This window comes from Taeniopygia guttata, chromosome 2 (assembly GCF_048771995.1).
Source record: "Taeniopygia guttata chromosome 2, bTaeGut7.mat, whole genome shotgun sequence".
Classification (NCBI taxonomy): Eukaryota; Metazoa; Chordata; class Aves; order Passeriformes; family Estrildidae; genus Taeniopygia; species Taeniopygia guttata.
Window position 1 is genome coordinate 44,168,919 of NC_133026.1, and position 26,416 is coordinate 44,195,334.

Sequence of the window (26,416 nt, forward strand, 5' to 3'; positions counted from 1 at the left end):
CACAGATCAACTACAGAATAAAAAAGTATGATTACAATCATCCTTCTTAAATACATGGCTATGTTTTCCAAGTGCATGTGCTGATGACAAGGTGCTGTCTCACCTCTGCCACTCCATGCAGGCCAATGCCCTGATGGTGGTGAAAAAGAAGCCACGCAGTGCAGTGCTTTGCACAGAGCTGAGCAGTGATTTGTAATCACAGCAGAGAAACCTTGCATGTCCATCCTCCATGTTCCACCTTTGGGACACCTTCTGTCATAATACTCAGAAAATCTAGAGGCACAAATAAAGCTGAAGTAAGTAATCATCTGGCACTAGCTTATTGTTAAATGTGTCTGCATTTGCTTAGCTTTTCAAAGTTCCTGCTTTTCAAAGTTCCTGCTGTTGTCAGTTGTGTTACAACGCATCTTGGTCCCCTGTAGACTGTGTGTGGAATGAACTGGTAGATTCGGCGGGGTAAGTGGTGTGAACGCCACACCACTTGCAGAAATACCCTGGTAACTGCCAGTTCTTAAAGAGCATCTTCAGGTACTTCTTGAATTTCTCCCCCATGAAGAAGTAAATGACTGGGTTGAGGCAACAGTGAAAAAGGCCGAGGATTTCCGTTACCTGGAAAGCATAGTCCAGACTCCTGCTCACTTGACAGTCTTTAATGACTCCCATAAATTCCAGCAGTTGTAAGAAAATAACAATGTTGTAGGGGGTCCAAAAAAAGAAAAATACAATCATGACAACAAAAATCATCTTCACAGCCTTATTCTTTTTGTCATTTCTACAGTGAACTAATGTTTTAATGATCATGGAGTAGCAAAATGTCATAATTATAAAAGGGATTAGGAGCCCTAAAATGTTGACTTCCAAAGTGGAAAAAAGCTTCCATGTTGTGAAATTTCCTGGAAATCTCGGCTTGCAGGTAGTAAAATTATGTTCGTTAAAAGACTCTCTGAATACAAGCTCAGGGACTGAGGCTGAAAGAGCTACTAGCCACACAACAAGGCTAGTAATCAAGCCATGGAAGGTGGTCCTTGCTTTCAAGGAAAGCACTGCACGAACAATTGCCAGGTATCTGTCTATGCTCATAAGCATAATAAAAAAAATCCCACTGTAAAACCCAACCAGGTAGATCCACGAAATGATTTTACACCAGGGAGTTCCAAAAACCCATTGGTCTACCGTGAAATAAGACCAGAATGGCAAGGATAAAACAAAGAGCAAATCTGAGATGGCGAGGTTTAGCAGGTACACATCAGTCATGCTCTTCAGCCTCTTGTATTTGAAGAGGACCACGATGACCAGAATGTTTCCAGCAAGCCCGACCAGGAATACCAGGGAATACAGAACAGGTAGGAAGGAGGCTGCAAACCTCCTGACGCCTTCTTTACTGCACAGTTTTGGAGCATCGTAATAACTATCATAATAGTCATAAAAGGTTGAGAGTTCGACTTCAAGGGACTCTGTACTTGAAGAACTCATGTTTTTTCCCCCAGTTCTGAGAAGGGAAGAATATAAAAATATCAGTGACTTTCAGTGCACCGAGACCACATGGTTACTCCCCAAACCTGAATCACAAGTGACAGCTCGGGACCCGACTCACTGCAAGTTCTCAGACATTATGTAAGCATTATGGGATGGATGCTTGAACAAGGTACTGCCCTTAGCATGCATGTGCTCAGTCCTTGCAGCACTGTGCAACTTGCACATCAAGCACAAAGGGATGTTCAAATGGATGACAGTAAAGCAAATGGGAGTGAAAGATGTGGGGCACAGGTGGCAAATCAGAGAGGGTTAAGTTCCATGTAGAGCATGTAGAACTGCTATGAACTCATTGTTCATAGCAGTTCAGAATTTCACTGACTCACCTTTCCCATCAGGCATATGTCACCCACCATAGGAAGACAGTGATAAACATGCATCAGACTTTTCTTATGAAATTACATTTATTGAAAGCTGTAATGAGCTTTCAATAAGGGCTTATTTTCAGTAGCTGAATGAATAACAGGAATTTGTCATCGTCATATGTATGTTTTTTTTTCTAATAGGCAGATACAGGGTTTTAAGCGATATAAGTTGGACACAGGGAAAATATCTTGCTGACTTACGAGTCTGTGTGATATTCACATCACAGCATCATTCTTTTAGCCTAACATACCAGAAATTTAATTTGAGTTCTGTTCTTACTTGTGTGTGTTATTCACATCACAAATGGCATTTTTTTAGCCTAATATATCAGAACACTAAGCCTGAGCTACCTTCTTCCCCTTTGTCTTCATTTTATGAATGTAAAGCAGAAGAGAAATGAGTTTCTTAACTTGACTTATCTTAACCCTGTGTGTTGCTGCTACATACCAGCAAACGTTGATTATCATTAATCTGAGATCTATTGTGTGTAGTCCCAAGCATGACACCTTTCCAGCCTACAGTTCTGTTCCATTCTACACAGAGAGGAATTTAATCTGATTTACAAGTCACAAGGACAGAACCATTTGACACCAGGGGTGTAGAAATGACAGCTGCACCCAACTGCAAGTACACCCAGACATACCTGAATTTAATCTGGGTTCAGCATATCTTTGAATACTTAAAAACATGCGCTCACAGAATACACCCACTTCTGATGATGCAATAATTCTTAAAACTGCTTAGAAAAATTACCTGAGCAACTATAAAAGGTAACTGAAAAAGCATTACATTCACACATATCATGTGTAACATATCATTACATTTTTATGAATTTTACCTTTTCTCCTCCCTTCTTCTCAGATGATGTGAAGAATCTTCTTTGCTCTAAGGGTGCAGAATCTCTTGCTCCTCTTCAGGTTGCTCTGCCAGGGAGGTGCTGCCCACACAGCAATATTCGCCAGATGTAAAAAGCAGATACCACTAGGTAGCTGTGTCTCTTAGCGGAAGTTTGACTTCCTTAGACTTGTATCACAAGTAGTTCTCTCCTCGGTGCTCATCAGAGATAGTCCTTTTAAGTCAGAAATAGAATTAAACGCATCTTATAATGTTTAAAAAAAAAACCCAGTTTCCACTGGGAGACTGATTACTGAGTTAATGCATTTTCATCTCATCCAACAATCATTAAAACTGATATCACTAAGCATAGATGTCACTCAGCTCTCATTCAACTGAAACCTTCTTTTCTTAATCTCAGAAAAAAAAATCAAAAATCGTCTGTAGAGAGCAGAGAGGGGGCAGGCACTTGGTGGGTGTGTGGGAAGTGTGTTTCTTGTCCTCGTCTGACAGATAACTGATTTGGCAAGTTGCATTATATAATTGCAGGAGAGAAAAGCTGTATAGATCGTGTAGGGAAGGCTCCTTTCAATCACTATCGCTCGATCTTCCTAAATCTTACTTACCTTACTAAAATTAGAAATGAAGGCATGTTAATTCACACTACCTTTTTGCTTAATGTTTTCTGTTTGCAGGTTTTATATACAGCAAATCTACATCCTACCACTGCCCAGGATAAAATGTATCAGTGGTCAGAATACTGAATAAAAAGTAGGATGTGCACACGTGTGTGGTCTAAGGGCAGAGCGTGCCAAGTGCTGAGGTTTACTGAGACTCTCTGTCACACCAGGAAACTCAGCAGCTTCTATGAATTTCTCTTGAGAGTGAGATGGGCCTTATTTGTCTTTTGGGGGATCCTGAGAAGGGAGAAGAGAGCACAGGGGATATATGGTAGTCAAGCAGGATGGTTGTGAGTCCTGCCAGCAGAACAGCTGTGCTGGCAGCTGGCAGGTGCTGGTCTCTTTTGTTTCCCAGAAAAGGCCAGCGAAGCAAAAGTATGAGCCATTTCTCAATGGGGAGACTGCTTTCTTGTGATCAGCAGAAACTGAAAATACACAATGAGAAGCAGAAACAAGAAATCTAACGAAGGTGGTAGTGAGAGTAGGAAGAATTAGACATCTCTGTCCACAAGAGATTATATGTTTTCTTGTTTGCTCTCTGGTGTTATTCCAGACGCAGGTATAGCTTTTGTTCAGTTATGCCTTTTGCTGCTATCTCATATACCTCTGACCACTGTTACACTGTCCAATAACTTCTGTTTGGCTGAAAAGTTTGATGTGAATGTGATGTGAAAAGCCTGAAGCATGAGATGCAGGATCTACTGGTTTCAGGTTTTGCCAGAATAAAGCAATTGTATGGGAAGGACGTTGTCAGTCATCTTTCACAAGCTGAGTCTGTAGATTTTTTAATTGGTCTCTGGGAGGTGTTCCTCCTGTGCAGGTTATTGCTCTGCAGATCACTTACATTTTTTCTTCAGTTTACTATCAGTCCTTAAAGTCTGATGTGCATATCAGATAAGCAGACAACACTGTTGTACTCATTTCATCAGCTCTGCTCACAGAAACCAAATGTTCCTCTTGCTGTTCTTTTGCCTTTGTTAGGATGTCCTTAATCTTTTCTTTGACATATTGTTGCACTAGAGCCAGAAGTTCAGCTCTTCAGCCACAATAACTGTGACAAAAAAATCTTTCTTAGAGTACATGCTTTTCAGGAAAAAAAAAAACACCTCTTGCTCTTTACAATGCTCTCTTAGGCACTGATGTTTCTTAGTTCTGGCTGTAAATTTTTTCTCTTCAATAAACCACCATGCATCTGCATGCTTATCTTGCCCCACTCATTATTTTCAGCTCTATCAAACTAGATATCTTCTTTTAATTTCATCAGCGATGATTTTTCTTGATTTCCAGATGGAGAGGTGAGTAGAACTGAATCAAGATATTAAATCTCTTTGATCCTGTAAGAACACTGTTTGGTTAGGAATGATTTCCCATCAGCAGCAACATTTTGCGAGAGGTGTTGACCATCATCAGCAGTCTTTTGAGACCTGTCCTTAGCACACAGGCTGCACTTCAGATAGGCTTCTGATCTTTCAGGCATACTGTCAGCAGGGAAAAGGTCTGTAGCCATGTGAATTCCAGTTTAGAATGATCCATATGGCACTAGTTTGAAGAAAGCCCCTACCTGGCACAGTGCTTTTTGCCCAGTCCTTCTTTGGAAGGCTTTGAGTAGCAAATGCACCTGCCGTAATACGAACTCGCTTCATGCCAAATTGCCCCATGGGAAGGGCTGTCTTTGTAAGGAAACTGAGCAAGAATGTTTCTGTAGAAAGAGGGATGTTCAGCCACAAAAAAAGAGAAAAATTGTTGCAGTTACAGATGCTGAAAACTTATGATATGTGAACTCCAGAAAATGAAGATTAAAAAATATATCTACCAGTTTGTGGAAATCAAGAGGATGTGAATGAATCTTGAAATACATTCTAATGTATTACCAATGAACAGAGTCCCTGGGAGAGCCTTCAAGGAAAACTGGAGAGAAGACAGGAAAAAAAAAAAAAAAAGAAATCTCTGAGCAAATGAGACGATGCAGAAAATAGAGGAAATGTGTTATGAGTGCAGGTCCTGCAACTGCTTGGAAAGAAAAAAGAGTGGAAGGGACTGAGTCTCCAGCAGGGGAGCTCTGAGGTCCTTTGTAACACATGGCAGCTGGTCTTTTTCAGATGCTTTTTGGAGAACCTGGCAGAGACTAAGAAAGGAGAATGGCAGGAGATGGCAAGATTATGAGGAAAAGGGAAAGCGTTCTCAGTGATGTTTCTGTAAAACTAAATGTTTTGCAGGGAAAAAGAAGTAGAGGTCATTTTACCTCTTTACTAAATGGTATCAGGATATGTAACACTGACCAAATAAATCACAGGGTGGATCAAACTTGACTGGTGTGACTGGAAGGAGATTAACCTTTTATAAGGGATGGTGTGTGTAGGGGGAGCACATTAAGTGCAACAGGAAGGAACTTAATAAAAGCAAAATGTGGAACAACCCATACCATAAAAACTTTGCTTTTCACCAGAAGATTATTTCAGCCCCTCCAATTTTTTATGGGAAGTCTTATCATTAATTTGCCGTTTAACAGGAGGCATAGGAGTTTTGCCCAAGGAAGAACTGGGGACAGACATTAACCTAACCCACTAACTAGATACTTACCACTGATATGCCAGCGCACCATCCATTCTGTCCAATCTCAGCGCTGGCCAGGGACAGATTTTCAGACAAGTCCTCATTTGGAACAGGCTGGCCCACAAGAGAAGCAGATGACAATAAAAAAAAAAAGGGACAACTAATGCAAGAATTAGTATTATGATTGATTGTGTGGATCCAGGCTGCCAAAGTCACAGATGGACAAACATTTACCTTTCTCATCAAACCATTCTCTCCATCAGGCAGCCAGCTCCCTTATGCGTTGTCTGGCTTTGTGGGGTTCTTCTTTTGCAGTTCAGGTGAATTTAGATCATAGTGTGCACATCTGTAGCTCCCATTCTTCCTTGTTAGTAAAGTGTTTGTGCTACCAGTTCATTTCCTTTCTTTGTAACTTCTTAATGTATTCCGAATTCCCTACAGCAAAACAGAGAAATCTGAGAGAGAACTTTAAAAACTAAGTGAATAATTTCCTAGTTTTAGAGACCACCACTGTTGTTGTCTCTCAGGTGATTCACTCACAATTTATTTCAATCTTTTTGATTGCATGAATTCCCTTTGGCTAAGATAGCTGTTTGTGCTGACAAGGAAATTATTTAAGCCAAAAACATATTTTCCTTGTTCAATGCTAAGCTGCAATTCCCCTCATTTTTTTCCTTCAGTGGACCAGTTCCGTGCATTCTACTCTTTCTATCCACTGGTGATTCTGTAAACGATGTCAGTCATCCTTTTCCTCAGCCTAATTTGCTTTCTACATTCTGTGCTTGCAAAGCTGCTATAGACAGAACTCCTCATTTAAAAAAAAAGAACTGAAACTTCTTACCTCAAACATGACAGAAATAGTAATTTTGTATGCTGAATTTTACTTAAAATAAAAATCACTGATGCAAAAAACATCAGGGGCTACCTTTAGGGGTGATGAGTTTATTCTTCTTAAATGTGAAATAGCACAGTAGGGAGCTTTCTTTGTCATGTTCAGTGATCTGTTAAATGTCACCAAGCAGTTTCTACAGATAGTTAAGAAGTCTGGGCTGTTTCCACTCTGAAGAGCAGTTGATACCTGAGATTGATTTTTTTTTTTTCTAAATATCCCAGCCATCACCTATGCATCACTATGAAGCCCTCTTAAAGGCTGGTCTTTCTGGGAGGGAAAAAAAAAAAAAAACCAAAAAAAACCAAAAAAACCTCAAGAAAGCTCAAGGCAGTGGTGAAAGCAGAAGTGTTCTCAGGCCACTTTTGTGTTTACTGCGATGAGTATAGATACAGAGGAAGGATGACAGTGTGGTGTAAAGGCTTTGTGTTCTTTGTGCTTTGTGTTGGTGCCCCCAAGTCTCAAGCACTTCAGTTGCTGGTAGCTTCTAAAAGTTTATTAAATGACTGGCCTTATCCTAAGCATCTACATCCTCAAAGTCTGTCCTGACATATTCCTTCCCTGGCAGATGTAATATAAAGGAGGCTAATTAAAAAACTAAAGTATTTGCAGAGGATCAAGAGTGAGAAAGAACTAACACTTGATCTTGTTGGTTGCTAATCTTTCCATGTTTGCTAAGGCCCAGGCACTCTGTTATCCCATGGAAAAGCTGTTTCACAGCAAGGCCTGTTCAAGACAGTCTGTACAGCCAGCTTTTACAGTATTCAGTTCACTTTTAATAGCAAGGGAAACCACTCAGGACACCAAAATAACACTGTGACAGGCACAACAAAAGGTTTTCATTGGAGCATCTCTGTCATCTTTGTGATTCACAGGATATTCTGATGTGCTTTGTGAATTGTTGGTGAAACTGCCTATAGTTAATTTACATCCACAGACTTTCATTTGCTCACAAGCAGATAACTAAAACCTCAGAGAAATTGATGTTTCTTCCATCAGCACAATGTAGTGACTAATTTTTTCTTACTTTTCATAAACATATTTTTTACACTCTGTACTTGCTGTGACTCCACTAGCTTGGCTGGGGTGCCCTGCTTTAACCATGAATGACTTTCAGGTCCAATGGAGTTTAATAATGCCACCTTCTGGTGGAAATGCAAAGAAAGCACTGACTAAAGATGTGGCAGTAGGAATGAGGGAGCAAACTTAGGGCAGAGGGTCCTATGTGAGCAAGGGTGATTACAGGGATAGTGAGAGGGTGTGGTGACTCTGGAAATATTTGGCTCCAGGTGCTGTTAGCCTTGTGCAAAAAGATACATGCCACTGTCTACAGTTGCACCTTCTGAATCTGACTTGAGCTGTAAACCCTGGCCTGGGCATTCTGCATTGCTTTTATTGTAACTTGAATTTTGTCCATCCCTTCATTGTAGCCTCCTGAAACCTGAACTGCCAGGAGGAACTGGAGAGCAAGGCTCAGCAACAGGACCAAGAAAAAGGAACTGAACAAGATACCAAGTGAGGGCAAGCCTTAATGATTCAAATGAGGCTCTCCTTGTGGAAAAAAAAATCAAAACCAAACCAAAACAAACCACAAAAAACAACAAAAAAAACCAAAATAAAAAAAACAAAACCAAGAACAAAACAACAAACCGAAACACAAAGCAAAACAAAAATACAAACAAGAAACCAAACAACCAAAAAAGAAAAATGAAAAAGCTGAGAACAGTATGAGGATGCCTATTTTCTAAGACGGGAATCCAAGGGGGAGGGGGACTATAATAAAGCAATGACTCACTGCAGAAGGCCTCTGAAGCCATTTAGCGGTTATGACCTGGTAAATTTTAGTCAGCTCTAATACTGCCATTCCCAAAACAGGCAAACCCAGCTTTGACCCTCCTCAGACACAATCCTTCCAGGGCAAAGACGATGTGAGGTGAAGGTCCTTCATCTGTACCAGAAGACCTAGCATGACATCCCTAGGAAGTGCTGAAGAAGCAAATCCCGGGCACGCTTACCCAGCTCCCCATCCCTGGCTGCTTACAGGCCATCAGCACTACCGGGTCCCATTTTCCTGTGGGGAATGCTGCCACTGCCTTGTGCTCCAGCTGTGGCCACACTGGGTTCTATGGACTTGATCTGTGTTGCCCAGCAATTGCCTGGGGAGAAGCGGGTGGCAAAGGGCTGTGGACAAAGGTGGTTCAACAACCTGCTCCAGGTGCGTTTCAGATTTACCATTTCCTTCTGGTTCACTCCTACCTGGTCGGAGACTGGAAAAATAATTGAGCAGCAGCTCGGGGTTTCAAGCAGCCCTTATGTGTAAGGGACCGGGCAGCTCCGGGGCACAGGGATTCCCCATGGGAACAGCCGCTCGTGTGCGACACCAGGGGGAACTCTCTTGTCACAGGAGCATCGCGCTCGGCTTCCTCAGCTTTGTGGGTGACCTCCGACGTGCCCTGCAAGTACGGGCCGCTGCTGACATTTCTGTGCCCCTCGGTGGCGCTGGCTTGAATTTTAATGCAGCAAACTGATCGGCTAAACGTGAACTCCTCCTGGGAGAAATGCGGCTTCTCAGCTGCCTGCATTATCCTGGCATTTTGGAGCTATGTGTTGTGGGACTGTTGTGCTGCAGCTGGATATGGGGCAGAGACAAGTGTGTGCCATTTATCAGACTTAAAATCTGAGTGAGGTGGGAAACAGACTGTTCCAGTGACAGCTGAAGTTGGAAAGTGGATTATATCCCCTATATAGTACCAGAGTCCTTGCTCACATTCTCTATCCCACTCACCATCCTCTGCCCTCGGTGATGCAGAGTTCATGAGCTCCTTCCTGCTGATTGAAATACCATGGTTAGAAATGTGGTAAATGCAAATTGTTCTTCAAAAGCAAACTATTTTCCTCATGTACAATGGGACTTATTTCATAGTATTTCTTTAGGAAAATGAACGAAAAATGCAATATATTAACATTTTTGTATTGCATAGTAACGTAACAAGCAAAATCGCACAGGCACAGTTGGTGGATTTTTTTTTTTTTTCCATTTTGAAAGCAATGTGTTAATCCTGGCCCTGTAAAACATAGATTTTGAGGCTTGGGTGTGCATGGTGAAAACCAAGCTCTTACAGTGGCTACCACATAAATTAGGAAGTTTTGCTTACAAGTGGCAGCAGAATTATTGTGAACTTCAACAGAAATTATATTTATGTGGTTAAGTGTCAGAAACCAATCTTTAATAGTTATAAATTGTTTTCAATTTTTTGCTTTGATTACTGAATTTCAATTTCAAATTAATAACTCTGGATGACACAGATTTTCATTAGTTTCAGGTGTCCTAAAGAGTAAAGAAATTGAAGTGCAAACAGTAAAACTTTGAGCAGGACTAGATGTGTTCTTAATACAGACAATATTTCATTCAGTGGCTATTTTAGAAGTGATGTGTTAATGACCTTTGGCAAATATGCATCATGCTTGGGCTATAAGTACAGAGGAAAGACATTACCAGATAGGACCTGAAAAGAGATCTAGTGCAACGTCAGATTTTCTTTGAGAAATTCTCATTTGTTTTTTAGTCATAGCAGGACTTGGGATCTGCATGGATCAGACTTGTTCCCTCATTGTCCTGCTAAGACAAGGGCCTTATATCACTCACAAGATCTCAGAGAGGGACCTCACAAAGGTTATAGAGACAAAATGGAAATGACAGAACTTAACAATGACAGAACCAATTAATTAATTAACAGTTTCTCTGTGAAAAATGCCATTAAATCTTCAGACTACCCTAGGCCAGTACTTCAAATCCACTCCCACCAAATGCTGAATCCAAAGGAAATATGTGGTTAGTGACTGGTCCTTCTGATGCCAGTGTTGGAAATGTCAGCTTTCACTGCTGAGCAATTTCCTAGGCCAATGTGATGCTTGACCAGCTGTACTTGTAGTTCTAAGCTTTTTGTACAAGTTTTTTGTTTAAAAAACCCCAAGGAAAAAAAAAAAAAAAGTAAATTCTATTGTTTTGGAACTGTGTTGTAATATTTGAATGAGATGCATTCACAGTGGCACCTAAAAAAATACTGATGTCCATGTATCTTACTGTAAGCAGTTCAGCTAAATATAGGTCTTGTTCATTCTGGTTTTAAGTAGAACATGAAATATAGTCATGAACATGCCAAGGACATTTGGATTCAGGTTTTACTAGTTCCTCAAAGTTAACCCAGCTGGGAAAAGATTTATAGTAAGTGTCAGTGTGATTCTCAAACAGGAAAAAAAGTTGATAATAATGAAAAATTAGGATGCAAAGATAGCTCATCAACCTCAAAACTCCAAAGCCAACACCCATCCTGCAAACCCAGGTATTTCCTCACCTTCTTTTTGCACAACTAAATACTATTCAATGGATAGATACAACAAGTGTGTGTGCATTTCCATGTGTAAAGTGTGACCTGCTAAGCAAGGAAGAGTCTGTCCTTAATTTATAGCAGATTAAAAGCTTTTATCCCATACTGAGAGAGTGGTTTACTTTCTCATGGGTAATGGGTAGGAACGGAATGTTGCTGGTCCTCAGGGATGTGTTGATCCAGTCTAAGGATAAATCCATCATTAGTGCTGTACATAGAAAAGCTTTGCAGGTTGTAAACTTACCAGGCAGTTAGAAAACACCAGTTTCCTGCAACAGAGGTTTTGAAAGAGAAGTTGTGTCTTTCAAAAAAGGCTACAATTAACTGAAAGTCCAGTTCTTAAAGAGACATCAATGTGCTTTTCTCTCAGGCTTCAATGGTGTAGTGCAGAAAAGGGCAGCAATGCCTGTCTCAGCTTGCAGCTGAACCCACACCTGCTAAAATTTGCTACTTGGTGCTCTCAGAGCATAGGTATGTCCCATGGAGGCCAAAGCTTTTAAGGAAGAATTACAAGAATACTCTTCCAGTTAATACAAACAAAATGAAAATGGTGATTTTGGTTTTCACTTGGGTTTTCAAAGATTTACTGCTGCTCCTATGAGGAGAACCCTGCATAAACCAGCATTTTGTGGTGGAGCCAAATGCCTGGAAACCCCTTGAAGTTTTTAATATCATCCAAATGCTCACATATTGAGCAACAAAACCATGAAAATAGATGGCAAACATAATAACTTGCAAATACATGGCATAAAACTTGGCAATGTTATGCTGGCACTCCTTGGAAGTATTCCATTGCACTGTGTGGCAGAGAAGACAGGAGTGCAGGATTTCAGGAGGGGCCCTTGACTTGCAAGTGAATGTTTTTTGCAGCTTGCAGAGGACCCAGGGCTGTCGAGGCAGTCTGGCTCACAGCAGCAGGTCTGCCCTGCCAGAGGGAGAGGCATCTGGGAGGAGAGGGATGCACTGTGCTGGTGATGGGTAGGATTGCTGGAGAATCACTGGGTCAAAGCAGCAAAAGCCTTTGCTTTCCCGGAGAGCTGGCATCAAGCTCCGGGTTTCCACCTTTTATTCTGAAGACAGCACATGGATCACATTTAAAGATGCCTTTTTCTTTTTGCAGTCTGTAACTCACCATTGTCTGAAAAATCAAAGGGAAGTTAAATAAATCAAGTGTGATTGCATTGCTCAGTTTGGCAATCCACCGTCTTCAGGCTGACTTCAGGCTGATAACTTCTTGTTTAGTCTCAGAGCCTTCCTCTTTCTTTCTGCACATCCTGGCATTTCTTTAAAAAACATCATAAAAATACCATTTCTTAAAATACCACTTTCTTGGGGGGAGTGACAAACAAAATTGCCTTATATCACTTGATTAGTCAGACTGAAATTTGAAAAAATAATTTAATTTCAAGTGATACTCATGCTACACTTAATTTTAGACAACAAGTCTGGAGTCTGGAAGTCTACTTTTAGCTGAAAATTACAGAATTGAACATAGAGGATATATTTCCACCGTATAGAAAGAGAAAATGTGGTGGGTTTTTGTTGTTGTTTTGTTTTGTTTTGTTTTGTTTGTTTGTTTTATTGTAGATTGTGATGAATGTTCAGTAGCAAAAAATGGAATATTTATGTAATTATGGGAATATTGCTCAATGGACACACTCTCCTCCACATTTTCTAAGAAACAAGATGGTACTAAGATCCACAAAGAAAGGCCCTACTCCTCTCCCTGACGGTCTGAAACAACTTTTTTGTGTTAGTTCAAAAGTGAGAGTGTTTCTTCAGATTTGACATATTACCAGTTCCATCAGAGTACAGAAACAGGGTTCCACTGTCATGGACTTGTTTTCTAAGACTGGTCCTTGATTTTTTCTTGTAAGGTGATCTCAGCTTCATTATTTGCAACAGTCCTTTTTCCACTCACTTAACTCTAGTCCACAGTGCCAACAAATTGCCCTTTGCTTTTGCAGCAGATGATGACAGGGATGCCCAGGTAAAGGACTCAGCTGACTGATGGACATTTTGTATCTCCAGTGCATTGTTACTGCATGAGTAACAAGGATATTTGGAGGCTGTGCCCTGCAGGTGGGAAATGTGTCCTCTGGGATGCATTAAGTCTGGGTACAGCTGTAGTTTTCCCTGGGGAAATCAGCTGTGGTGGGAGAGGCCATAAAACTTGAGGAAGGTTGTGTTAAGCAGCATGGGCAAGTGATTATTTTGTCCCCAGAGCCATTGTCTGTGATAGTGTAGTCATGGTTGGTGTTTACAACCTGTGGCAAGCGGGGCATGGGTGAGAGGCAGGGACTTACCATGCTCAGCTTGATCGAGCTGTATGTGCACCAAGCACAGGGATATCCAAACCCGCATTTCCAGTTCCCATTGTTCCACTGGTCAGAGCCCTTGGGGATTGTGGGTCTCAGATTCAGTCAAAGAAAGAAACTGAGAGTTTCTAGCCAGGCAAAAAGCCTGGGAAAGAGCAGGAGAAGAATGTAAATAATTCTTTATCTCTCTTGTTTTTCACACTGTTTATTGTTAAGTTCTATCACTGTGCATCAAGCACTCTGCACCAATGGTGTGGATTGTTTTCACTTCAGAACCAATGGAGTTGGTCCTCACGAAGCTCTGTATAAAAGAGCAGTGTATTTTGAATAAATCAGAGTTTTACTCTCACAGCCTTCTGGTCAGTCTTCTCATTCCCGTCCTGCCTCGACAGCGACAGGGGATGTGCTCTGTGAAGGCCTCCACTGAGCTCTGGCATTTGGCTGAGGCCAAGCCCATGGAGACTGGGAGATAACACCCACTGGCATATCTCTAATCCTAAAGGATGGATTAGAGGTCCTTGTTCTGATTATTGCATGCTATAAACACAGAGTGAACAGGGGACACTAAACACATGTTCAGAAATAACTTCGTTTTTTTAAACAGTGGGATTTTATTACATATGAAAACACAGTTAAAACATTTGTTGCAATCAATAATCACAAAATCAGTTCCTTATGGATATATAGCATCAAAAATACACCCCTTTACTACAAAAATATTCCCCTCTCCTAAAAGTCAGTCACCATTTATTAATGAGATTTCTCTTCCCTTAAAAAATGTGTTTAGGTCTATGTACATCAGTATCACATGCACATACTCTGACACATGCACAGGTTCCAGGGTGGAACAGTTCAAAAGATTCCGTACCCTTAAATTCTTCTCTCCTTCTTTTCTAGGCACAGAGAGCTCCTTTTTTTTTTCTGTTTTCCCTGTTGCTTGCTCTTGATTCCATTCCATGTCCAACACTGACATATTGTACTACTTCTGTTTTTGAAATCTTTGCTGTTTTAGAATATTTAATGCTTAACTAGAGGCATGTCAGTAATTCAGTGCAGCCTTTAAGGCTCTTCATATGGGTAAAAGCAACCCCTCAGTGGCTGCTATCCCTGCAGGAGACATGGATTGATACATTTGTCCATCTGAGACCATTTTAGACGAAGACAGAGCCATCCTGGTCGCTGGTGTTCTGGGTTATGTTGCTGTTCACCACACTTTCTGCATAACTAACTGAATGAGAGACCTGGTAGTGACTGCAGGGCCCACAGAAACACAGGAATGGGCAGTACTTAAAGCAGACATGATAAAGGTATTTCCTGAATTTTTCCCCAGCAAAGGCATAGATAAGAGGATTGAGACAACAGTGACTGAATGCAATGGTTTCGGTCAGGTGCATTGCGTAGTCCAATGTCTTAATTTGATTGCAATTTGTGAATAACTCATAGTGATTTAAAGTATCTAGAAAAATCAGTACATTGTAGGGGGACCAAAACAGAAAAAAAACCACCACCACAATCAATATAAGTTTTATAGCTCGTGCTTTTTTCTGATTTTTGCAGGACAGGAGGGTTTTGATGATCCCACAGTAGCAATAGAATATGATACAGACTGGGATGAAAAAGCCAATGGTGTTCAGCTCCACATTGCGGAACACTGGCCAGATGTTCTCCAGCTTCTCTGGGTAGACAGCAATGCAGTCATTTTCTATGAGCTGGGAGAACACAAAGTGTGGCACTGACACTAAAACCGCTATTGCCCACACTCCACAGGTTACAAGAAAGCCATGTCTTACTGTTCTGGATTTCAGAGAATAAGTTGCCCGGACAATGGCCAAGTACCTGTCAACACTGATAACAGTGATAAAGAACATTCCCCCAAAGAAACCAATGTAATACAGCGAGGAAACAGCTTTACATGCAATAGTCCCAAGGGTCCATCCACGGACTGTGTTGGATGCCCAGAATGGGAGGGAGATCACAAAGAGAAGGTCAGAGACAGCCAGGTTCAGGAGATAGATGTCAGTGATGCTTTTTTTATTACCTTTCACAATGGCAAACACCACCATTAGATTTCCTGTGAGGCCAAGAGCAAATACCAAAATGTAAAATAGTGGCAGAAATATTTTCCCAAACTCTTGGATGTCGGTTTTATTGCAGGAGAAAGCATGTTCATCGTAAGCATATTCAGCTGTGGTTTCTGCATATGCTTCTGTCATGCTGAATTTCCTGGTTAAAGACAAAATGGAAAGAGTAAAGAAAATAACATTAGAGTGATCTTATATGTGTTGTGGTAAAATACCGAGGGACTGCACCAAGCATGCTTTGGGATTTTGTCACTATTTTAGTGAGGGCCGTATTAATGTGGAGCTGATGGTAGTTATGTTATGACAAAAGCCCAGACTCTGCTGTTACATGTACTTCACTGAAAATTAACTCTTTAGGATAAGAAAAAAAATTAATGAGAATTTCAAGGGCTGTCACATAAGCCCCTACTTACTGAAGTGCAGGAGGAGCAGCAGCAAGCTGAGATCTGGCTGAGCTGTGCATGTGGTGCATGGCAGCACCACAAGCAAGGCAGGTGCTCTGCTGGTCTGTGGGCAGTGCTTGGCAGGAAACGACAGTTCACACGTAGTTGTTGAGCAGATTCAGTGCCTGTCAACACCCCAGCTGCCCCATCTTCCCCTCTCCCTAACCCGGGGCTGGAAGGGCACAAGGCACCCAGTTTGGCCAGGCCTGAGCTGATGCTTGCTGATAAGGCAGTAGCAAGTCTGCACTGGGACATCGCTGGCAGCAAGCCTGTCTTTGATGAGGCTTTTCTAAAAATCATTCTATGATCAAAAAAGATAAAATACATTGATCCTTTTCCTCAAGTAACAAAGCACCTCATGACTGCTCCTGCTCTGGCTGTGAGGCTGGAGCCAGGAATTCACCTTGGCTGAATCCAAAGAGATTTTGGGGTGCTGGCAGGTGACCTCTGGACTCACTGGTCTGCACACCCAAAAACCCAGAGCACCTGCCATTTCATCTGCTCTCCTTTTGGATGTGGTTTTCAAGTCTCTGCAAAGATTTCTGTTTGCAAGGAATCAGAAATCCTATAGGAGCACAGATGTAGTTTTATCTGGTCTGCTCCCTGTTTGGGTAAAGAGTTTGGAAGTATCCATTACTTGGTCTCACTGTAGGAGATGAAAGAAAATGAGTGTGATATGCTGTCCAGAAGCCCAGGGAGGTGATAACATGGCCAAACCAGCCTGTTAAAGCTGAGACCAAAAGAAAAGGTTTTGGTTTTGATAACAAAACTGCGACTAACAACTACCCCTTGACCACAGTGTCACCATCTTCTTACATGAATTGCCTGCTGCCTGTACAGAAGGGACTCAGTTCAGTGACCACAGGCTGTATATGTTTACATCTCCTGTTAGTGGGAGATCTAATCACTACAAAGAGCAGTGCATCCTCATCCATCCAATGCAGGTCAGGCCAGATCTACTTTAAGAAAAGACAGACTGCTTTCCAGACTGCTGACCACACTGAAAAAACTTCTATTCCCAAATATAAGGCGAGCATGGACACACTGCTCAGCAGTAGGTGCTATCGGTTTATAGCTAGTCTGACTCCTGACACGTACAGCTAAGTGATTGGAATGCACATTTCACCAACAGCATTAGTTTTTATACTTTCTATTTCAAATAAACCATGCAAAATTAAACATGAAATAAAGATGTCCTCAGGTGTGACACAATTTTCTATGACATGGTGGTAACTACAACAATCTTCCCCACGGGTAGCTACTGTGACCATACTGACATTTTCCCCTAATGCCTCATAATGCCTCATTGCCAGAGCATCGTTTGGGGTGCTGCCTGTGGAGTTCTGGCCTCTTATTTTGTAGCAATATCTTAAAGTAAAGAGCCTTTTTTTTTTTTTTTTTTTGGTGCTAGTTGGAAATTTGGAAATGCCGGCTCTAAACTTTAAAATATTTTTTAACCTGAAAGTTCAAACCCTAATGATTAGTGCCTGCAGACTCTAGAAAACATCTTTGTGGTTTGCACAGGAAAAGTGGGGTAGAAAAGGCTGTCTCAGCACTGGTAGCTCTGGGGCATGGGCACAGTATGGTGAAAGCTGTTTGCAGCAGGCAGGCACACCCATGGGCAGAGTGGCTCTTGCAGTATCTATCCACTTGAACTGGGAGCTGAGTCCGCATTCAGAGTCTGTCCAGCCCCTGCCTGTCAGCCCAGTTCTATTCTCAAGCCTCTGGAGAGGAGGTATCTGACACCAGCAGAGTTAAAGTGATACAACCTGGAAAAGCTTAGGTGCTGGGGCAGAAGCTGACAGCAGTTGCAAACAAGATACTTATTTTCTACTGGTGAGACAAATAAAGAGTCGCCATCTCTTAATCTGCCCTGTTGAGTGATACAGATATGAGCAGGAGAATCACATATAATCTCCATAACCTCATTTTCTGCCGTCCCATCCTGATTTCTTTCTTGCCTTCTGGTGCAGCAAAAGCAGCAGGGTACACCAAGTCTCCTGTGCCGAGTATGTGTCACTGTCATTCCCCCAGCTCCTTTGCCACTGAGCTGTTACTGCACCCATCTGTGCACCCAGAGCCTACACCTTCCTCTGTGGGCTCATGTGCTCCACAGCTGGTTCTTCACTGAGGCAGCAGTAGCTGAGGGCTGCAGAAGTGACTGACTGGGGCAGGAGCACATGGTCCATGAGAGCTCACTGGGTTTGGTCAGCCTCAACAAGAGATGTCTCAAGAGGGATTTGGGGTGAAGGTGTAAAAATTAAACAGACAGCTTTCCTTGGGGGAATAAATAGCAATACCCATGGGAAATCATTACTTAATGTATTGAAAAGAAATTTTTGCCATAATGGTGGTCAAACACCAGGACAGAGCTCCAGGAAGTTTGTGGGATCTAATCTCTGGAAGTACTTGAAACTCATCTGGCCCTGCTCTGTGCATGGGTTTGGGCAAGACACCTCCAGAAGTCCTGTCCTATCCTTGTGACTCTGTGGCAATGCCAGACAGAGATCATGCTGTTTCTGCAAAGCGTCCCAGCTTCTTTTCTGCCAAGTCAGCTCCTGTTTCAGACATGTCATTCCTGGTGTGACAACCAGAAGTGTCACCAGACAAAGAGGAAAAAACTGATCAAAGCTTGCTCGTACCCCCTTAACACCTTTGTTAATTATGTCATCCTCCTGAGAGGGCAGTCGGTGGTGCTTGTCTTGACTGTCTGTGCTGTGTGAAATCCTTGCTCTGGAGGGGAGGAACACACATTGCTTTACTCTCATTTCTAAGAACCTCGAGCTATGCTGGTTTTTACCATGCTTGCTCCCTTAATTCACATTGAGAAAGGCAGCTTGTCTGTCTGGAGAGTTTCCATATGTGTCCACAGAAGTCACTATGTTCTGTTGGACTCAGGATATCACACATATAAGGAAATGCAGCTCCCACCAGGACTTAGACCTCAGGTCTGGCAAATTTCTGCACAGACTTCTGAACTGGCCTTGTCTGGAGAGAAAGTTGGGCTTGGGAATGGCCACCTTCTTCACTGGAGAACATTTATGCAGACATGCAGGAGAAATTCCTGGCCTTAGTGAAGTACACTGAAACGTTGCTTGTGCTGGGATATTTCCTGAAATACCTTTTCAGTCAAGTAATCTCCTCTAGCTTACTGATGAGGATAATTTATTTCTACAGTAGCAAATGATTTCCTTTACCCTTGGATGGGTGCTTGTGGGGTCTGTGGTACGTACAACAATGGGAAGGGTAAGATTCTATATTGCATTTCCACGGGCAAGCAAGGACTGCACTTACCAAAACGACATTGGTGTTTGAATCTGCTGGCAGTCTGTGGCTTATTCACTCTCTATCTCCTGGATTTTATTTATCAGCAGTCACTCATATCCTTCCACCACCACTCATCCTGCACAGGCAGTGCCACCAGTACTGTTTGAATATTTAGCTCCTCTGAATATTGAATATTTGCTCAGTTTCAACTGATGATACTCAGTTGATGGGCTGCAAATTTCAAAGGGCTCCCAAAACCCAGCCCATGCCAGATAGGGATAATATGTAGAAATGATATTGCACCTTAAAGAAAGAAACTTATATCTGACAGTCCTCCATCCTTTCCCATCAAGTATTTTCTGTCAGCCTCTCAAAGTCCAGTGCAGCACATGCTACAGGTTTCTCACCATCAGCTTCAACACAATTTTCTCTTTTATGCTTACAATAAATGTTCACCTAAGAGACAGAGTGAACTGAGGAGTGTAGGGGACACAGGAGGACTGCAAGGCTTTGAGGTTTCTCCACCAGATATTTTCCCTTGCTGACTACAGGAAATAGTAGATTCACTTCTGCTTCTCATGGAACTGCTCAACCACTTTTCTCTGTCTCCGGATTTCCCCATCAATTTGACACCCTACTCTTCGCAAACACTTCTGCTCCTAATCATGTTTATAGCTACCTCAAAGACTGTAGTCTGCAAGACCAAGACCCCTGTTTCTCAACTTAACCACCATGTGCTTGCCATGAAATACAGAGGGAAGTGAAATTGTGAGAGGTCTGCAAACTCCTCTAAAGAACAGAAGTTGTATTTCAATCTTCAAACTACACTGGCATCAGGCTGGGTGACATAAGAGCAAATCCTGTTTATATATCTAGATATCAGATATATTCAGATATATCAGATTCTTTCCAGGTGTCATCTCTGGCACTTCAGCCAAGTACCATGTTACAGGCTTTATTGCCAAGAAGAGGGAGATCTACAAGCAGTTTGCCTCCCTGTGATTCCGCTCCTACCACCAAATTAAAAGAAGTGAAAAAAATTACCAAATCCAGACCTCTGCCAGAGGGTCATACTTCAGATTTGCACAATATGCTAATTAAAGTATTTCAGCCTCAGAAAGAATTTCACACCTTAGTCAGCACTTCTGAGTGATGCTTACATGCTTCTCTCATGCTAGAAAAACATGTTTTCAATGCACACTGAATATCCTGATTAATCAGCTGGCCCTGGGAAGCTGAAGGCTTTGTGAGAACCCCTGTGAAACCCTACAGGTGTGTGTATATCCCTTTTTCACCCTTAGATCTGAGCTGCCATCACTCTACCCAAATATAGATGCTCTTGCTTTTTTGCATGTGCAACTACACCCACCTGTAACTTACCAGCTGGTGATTCTCAGTAAGAACACAGGGATGACCTCAGGCACCTCCAAATGAAATGTTGAAGCTATGGTAGCACTTCTAACACACAAAAGAAAGAGATTAAAGTAAATAACCAGAACTGGGTGAGAGCTAGGAGGAAATAGCACTCTGGGTAAAACTTAACCTGCCTGGCCAAGAATCTACCACAGAATCATTAGACTGCCACAGACACCTCTACCCATGGTTTAGATGATACACCACCCAAAACTTTGGCTTACGGTTAATACAGTAACCCAAGATGGGGCCTGGTTGCTAGTCCTACACCCTGCTAGTTCCTGTAATACACTTAGTTTGTTTTTCAGAGCAGGGTGGTTCCATTCAATGGCAATGTCCTCTGGAACTTGTTTGGAGCATGTTAGATAGCCAGGGTTAAAAACCAGCCCATCCCACCAAGTGCAGTTACTTTAAATATTAAATTTCAGTCTTTCATTCAGTCCTGAAGAGGGGAGATGTTCTCCCTATTCCTCCTCTACATGCAGACCTTTGAAAGTGGGAAGCAAAGTGGGAGGGCTCATTTAACCTAACATTTAACTCAGGCAAAATGAATTTAAACTGTTAAGGGGCAGAGTGCAGCTAAAGCCAATCTGCATGGCTTTATAGAAGAGGATTTTTAGTTTGGGCATCTGATGTTATCTGATAGGATTGCAAGGTTGAAAAAGGGAGCTGTCTGGGTGAGTTGGAGCTCTGACTTGCACTGCATGCTTATTTGGTTAACACATGTCTCCAGCCCAAAGAAAGACCAACAAAGTATTGCAATGGGATTTGGACCAGTTAGATGTCACATCTCAAAAGACAGACATTCATGGAGGAAGCCTTGCTGAACTGGGAATATTGCTTGTAAAATGGCTGCGGAAATGACAAGTTGAAAGCCAAAACCTCTTTGGTGTTTTCATAATTGTTCTGAAAGCACATTGGCAAAGAGAGCTGGCAGGGGCACTGATAAAAGGGTTACAGGACTGGAGAGTGATTCAGACAATCTGAATAATCTGGGGCTTCCTGAATGATTCACATTGGCCCTAATGGAGCCAAATGTAACCAAAGTGACATGCTTGGGAGTTAAACAACACAGGTCGTGTCTCAACTGTGAGGGCATATTTGAAATGAAACCTGACTGCAAGAAATGCTGATGCAACCCTCAGGTGTTAAAAGAGTTTCCAGATAGGAAGGAACAAAAGAGGGATGACTTTACCACAGGAGAGCTTGATACAGAGGCTGAAGGCATAATTTGGTAACACCTGATTTCACTTTTGCTTGTGTTAATAATCTTGCTAATTATTTGAGTGGGATTAGCTATCCTTTACACTGATGCAGAGAAATTCAAACCAGAAACATGCAAGACAGGAATAAGATTAATATTTTTAACAGTGAAAGGCTAATAACTGGAACAGACTTCAGGTAGGAAAAGGACATTTTTGCATGTCTGAGGGTCTTTGAGAGCAGGTAACAGTCTGGGAAATGGATTTAGGCCAGACATAGTGGACAGGCTCAGCAAAAGGGTGTTGGATTAAATTCTACAGCCCTTGATAGGCAGGGAGGCAGACCAGGATGGGGCACAATTCTCTGAATAACTATGATTCTCTTCTGGTAATAAATGACTGAAAAAGCTAAACTCTTTGAGCTCTGCCCCAAACCAGCTAGCTCAAATCTTAAATGGGATGTGAACCCTGGAAGAAGCAGGGTCCCTTGAAAACCATGGAGCAGCTGCTGTCATTGGGTTAGCAGTGAGCCTATCACGATGGCTTGGAAAGAAAGCAGCACAGTTTGGAGATGTTGTTATCAAATAGCCACCCTGTTGAAACCTGTGTATTTTCCCACCTAACCAGTTCTTTTTTCATTCCTCCCTAGCTTCTGAATGAGTGTGGAGTAATGCCACATGCTTGCTGCCCCTCCAGTTCTTCCTCAATGACTTTAAGGTGAGGAAATTTCTTTCTTTGGTGTTTCTTTTTTCTTCTGTCATTTATTCTCAGATCAACTGGACTATTTCTGTGGCCCATCAGAATTCTGCAAACCTAATAATTGCTTTTCACTCTGGGTGATTTAATTTATGGAGGCTTCCCCCAGTAATTAGAGGATAAGCTTTTTAAAAGCAAGTAATTCTCTGGGATGCTTTGTTATTGAATTTTCCAATTTAAGGTGAAGTTGAAAGTGCAGAAACATTATGTTGAGGCTTCCAAAGAATTAGGCCACTTAAAGTGTCATAAGTAAATTACTCAGAAATAGAAGCTGATAAAACCACTGCTGATAAGAATATGACTGAATATTGCAGAGGCCTTGGATCCCTTTACAATGGTATTTAGGTCAAAGATAATTTAAAAATGCCACTTCCCTGATCCAATTCTACAGTTTTTACACCAATATCACAAATTAAATTAGAAGCAGACAGCACTAGTTGAAAATGAGAGGCATGTAAATCTACAAACTTAAACCAATGGTTTTTGGTAGAAAAATACATTTGGAAAGATCCGACTTTGATAATGGAAGGCAGGAGATAATGCAGAGTCCAAAATCCCTAGGGTCTCTCTCACCATTACCTTGGGCATTATAGTTTTGGAAAATGCTTTTTCAATGATGCTCCATGCACACCTGGAGGTAACAGTAAGTAGCCACAGCACAAGATTTATATTAGCCCATCACATCAAAATTAGGTATATTCATTATTTATTAAGAAAACCCAAAAACATGGAATTTCTTCTGGAGTCTCTGCCAATGTCAAGGGCTTCATCACCTGTCTTTCAGAGCAACAACACAAGTATTATTTTGAACAAAATCTTGCCCTTGCTCCTTCAGTGTACTGGCCAGGCTGGTGGCCTCACTCAGGTTTTTTGTGCTACCACCACAAAGCAGGCACAAGGGACTGAACCCAGGTGTCCTGGGCACATCCTGCCCTCAGCAACATCCCCCCACTGCTGGGCTTTTTTTGCCCCACCAGGCAGACTTTCTGTGAGCCACTGGGAAGGGACAGCTGCACCACAGCAGTGTGTGGTTTTCTGGGGCCAAGTTAAGTCCTGCCAGACCCCTGGCAGCTCACCCCTCTGGCTGGTGTATTTATAGAAAAAGTTGAAGCTTGCAGTGATTTCAACTCCTTCCCTCAGCACTGGGGAGACAAAGCCCCTCTGAGACTGACAATGTGGCTATGCAGGAGCCTTGGTGCCTACACACTTAATGGAGCAGGGAATAGGTTCATGTTTCAGGGCATGACCAAGTCTCTTGAGCACATGAAGCTGTTTCAGAAAAGACTCCATGAAAGATGACCTGACAGTACAACTCATACTCCCACGTCTCCCTTGCATGTTGAAGTTGAGGTTCAAAAATCACTGAAATGGTTCTGAAATTTTCATCCTTATCTCTCAGGGTGGTCTTGATCCTATGACCAGAAGCAAGGGACCTCTACAGAGCTTCTGCAGCCTGAAATGGTTTCCCAGCAGTGCCCTGCTCCCAGGGATCAGCCATGGGATAGGAAATTAGGTAAATGGTGAGCATTGTTGTAGAGCAGTAGTTAGTTTGGTCCTCACAGAGGCTGGTGAGCACTTTAACATGGCTGCTGGGGAAGCAGTGGCAGAGCTGAGGGAGCAGGTGCCCTGCCAAGAGCTGCCCTCAGGGAACTGGGTGTTTGGGGTTGTCGTTTGATGATGGTGACTGGATGGTGACTGCCAGGATCGGGTTTTTCCTAGAAAATTTATTTCACCGGTATTTCACCTAGCTTGTTAGTTCCCCTAATTGCCCTTTCTGCTTGCACAGTTGCTTAGGCACTCTACCTATATTTTCAAATGTATAGCTGACCATTTTGCCAGTGTTTTCTCTTACCTGCTCTTCCTCAGTATTTCTTTTTCCCAGGCTTTCTCTTCTGAAGCAGCATTCAAATTTCTTTGGTATTTTCTGTTGAAGGGACAGCAAAATCAGATTATTATTTGTAGCTATGAGCACTGTTTGTACTTGTTTATGGTTACTGTTGTCTCCGTCCTCTCACTACCTTTATTGTGGCATCTATTTGCTTCCTGCCTCCACCCCCTTTTTGTGATTAATAATTTAACATTGCCCCAGCACCCCTGAGAAATCAGAGAAGGCTCTCCAGCAGTGGGAGATCTTTTAAATAACTTTCTCCATCATGTCAGAGAGCAGAGCACATTAAGCCTTCTTGATTATGTATGGATGAGTGCCTGCTCCTTCCTTGAAATATCAAATTTTCTATGGAATTTACTCTCAATGTATTATGTGTTGTCTTTTGTCAAATTTTAGCCTTTTCTTCTCCCTTTTTGACTTTTTTTGCACTGCCCAAACCCTTTCGATTCATTGCAGTTGCATCTTCTATCCTGTCATCCAGTTCCCTGCCTCTGGCTGCACTCCCTGCACACAGAGCTTGCCCCAACAGACCAGATTTTGGAAACCACTGCTGTGGACCTGTGTTTTTATCACACAAGTACTTAGCAGGTTGCCACCACTGTGGCATTACCCAAATGTCTCACACAAACCATCAGACATGTTCATGTAACATATTTCCTGTGGAAAGCTGAGTCACAGAAAAATTAAGTATATTATACAGAAAGGTACGTGTTTTCAAATGTCTTTAATTTCCATTGCTCTCTTGCTGGTCTGTCTGTGTCAGATGCTTTCTATTGACTCTATCAGATTTTCTGCTTTGGCTGTCTTTCAGTGTCAGTGATGTTTTGAATGTTGGTTCATTGACTAAAACTAGAAGCTAGCAATGCTGGTGAGTTGTGAAATCTCTGCAGGCATCAAAGGAATAACTTCTAATGAAGTAGAAGGGCTGTATCTTCTTGTCTGTTCTTCTAGGTTACTGTTGCACACCAGTCATATATCAGCATTTACTAACCTTGAGGATTTCTATCCAGGGTAAATATTCATCGTACCACAAGATGACACAAATAATTAGTGACTGAGTAAAATTTATCTGCCCTGGTTCACTTCGTTAACAGAAGTGCTTCCCTTTTTACTTTCACAGTTTGTAAACAGTACCCACATCATCTTTACCCAAATTAAATAATATCATTAAGGTTCCAAGCACTAAGCAGTGGAGAATTTCCTTTGTCTCATTTTTCCCTGTCAAATTATAGGGAAAATACAATTGCCTCTTACCTTAATTCATAGCTGCATTGGAAACCAATGTTTTCTTCAAGCTGAGCCTGTTTGGATTTAAATGCATGTTTCCTCTTCTCTAATGCTCATGCCTACATAAATTGCATGGTTGGCTTCCTGGGCTGAGCTTAGGGGCTGAGCTGAGAAAGTATTGATGTGCTGTGCTTGGGCCCTGCTGGCTTCTTGTGAAATTGTCAAGTAGGATGCAGCCACTCAGAGGGACAGAAGTATTTACAGAGGACAGGATTTGCACAGAGACAGAAATGCCTGAGGTGCTGTGACAGCATGTCAAAGCTGTCACCCCCTTAGCTTCCCCCCTTCTATGCAGAATGAGACATTTTTCACTCAGACACAGAACAGTGTGTAGAAATACGAGTTTGGTACAACAGCAGGGGCCTTGAGCAGTGGGGATGCAGGATGAAGCACAGAGGAGTACAGGTATGGGAGTGTAGAAAATGGGGCACAGGCTGGCACTGGGGGACCCCACAGCTCTATACAAATCACTGATGGTCAGGTAAAAAAATGCAGATCTGGAGATGGCAAAACTAGGT

At 42.1% G+C, this 26,416-nt stretch overlaps 2 protein-coding genes across 3 annotated transcripts; both read right to left on the minus strand.

Moving 5' to 3' along the window:
- Positions 1-257: 257 nt before the first annotated feature.
- Positions 258-2,875, minus strand: LOC100223580 (C-C chemokine receptor type 4). Its single transcript, XM_012571654.5, has 2 exons — positions 2,738-2,875; positions 258-1,489 (listed from the first exon to the last, which is right to left on the minus strand). The coding sequence occupies exon 2, from the start codon at positions 1,471-1,473 to the stop codon at positions 397-399; it is 1,077 nt and encodes a 358-aa protein (XP_012427108.3). The 5' UTR covers positions 1,474-1,489; positions 2,738-2,875; the 3' UTR covers positions 258-396.
- Positions 2,876-14,152: 11,277 nt separating this feature from the next.
- On the minus strand, positions 14,153-26,160 carry LOC100220664 (CX3C chemokine receptor 1). Of its 2 annotated transcripts, none has more exons than XM_030265122.4 (4): positions 25,866-26,160; positions 24,576-24,647; positions 20,722-20,810; positions 14,153-15,784 (listed from the first exon to the last, which is right to left on the minus strand). In XM_030265122.4, the coding sequence occupies exon 4, from the start codon at positions 15,772-15,774 to the stop codon at positions 14,713-14,715; it is 1,062 nt and encodes a 353-aa protein (XP_030120982.4). In that variant the 5' UTR covers positions 15,775-15,784; positions 20,722-20,810; positions 24,576-24,647; positions 25,866-26,160; the 3' UTR covers positions 14,153-14,712. The 2 variants fall into 2 exon arrangements, with proteins under 2 accessions (XP_030120982.4, XP_004175429.4); XM_004175381.6 differs by having other exon boundaries at positions 20,733-20,810; positions 25,866-26,155.
- Positions 26,161-26,416: the final 256 nt, after the last annotated feature.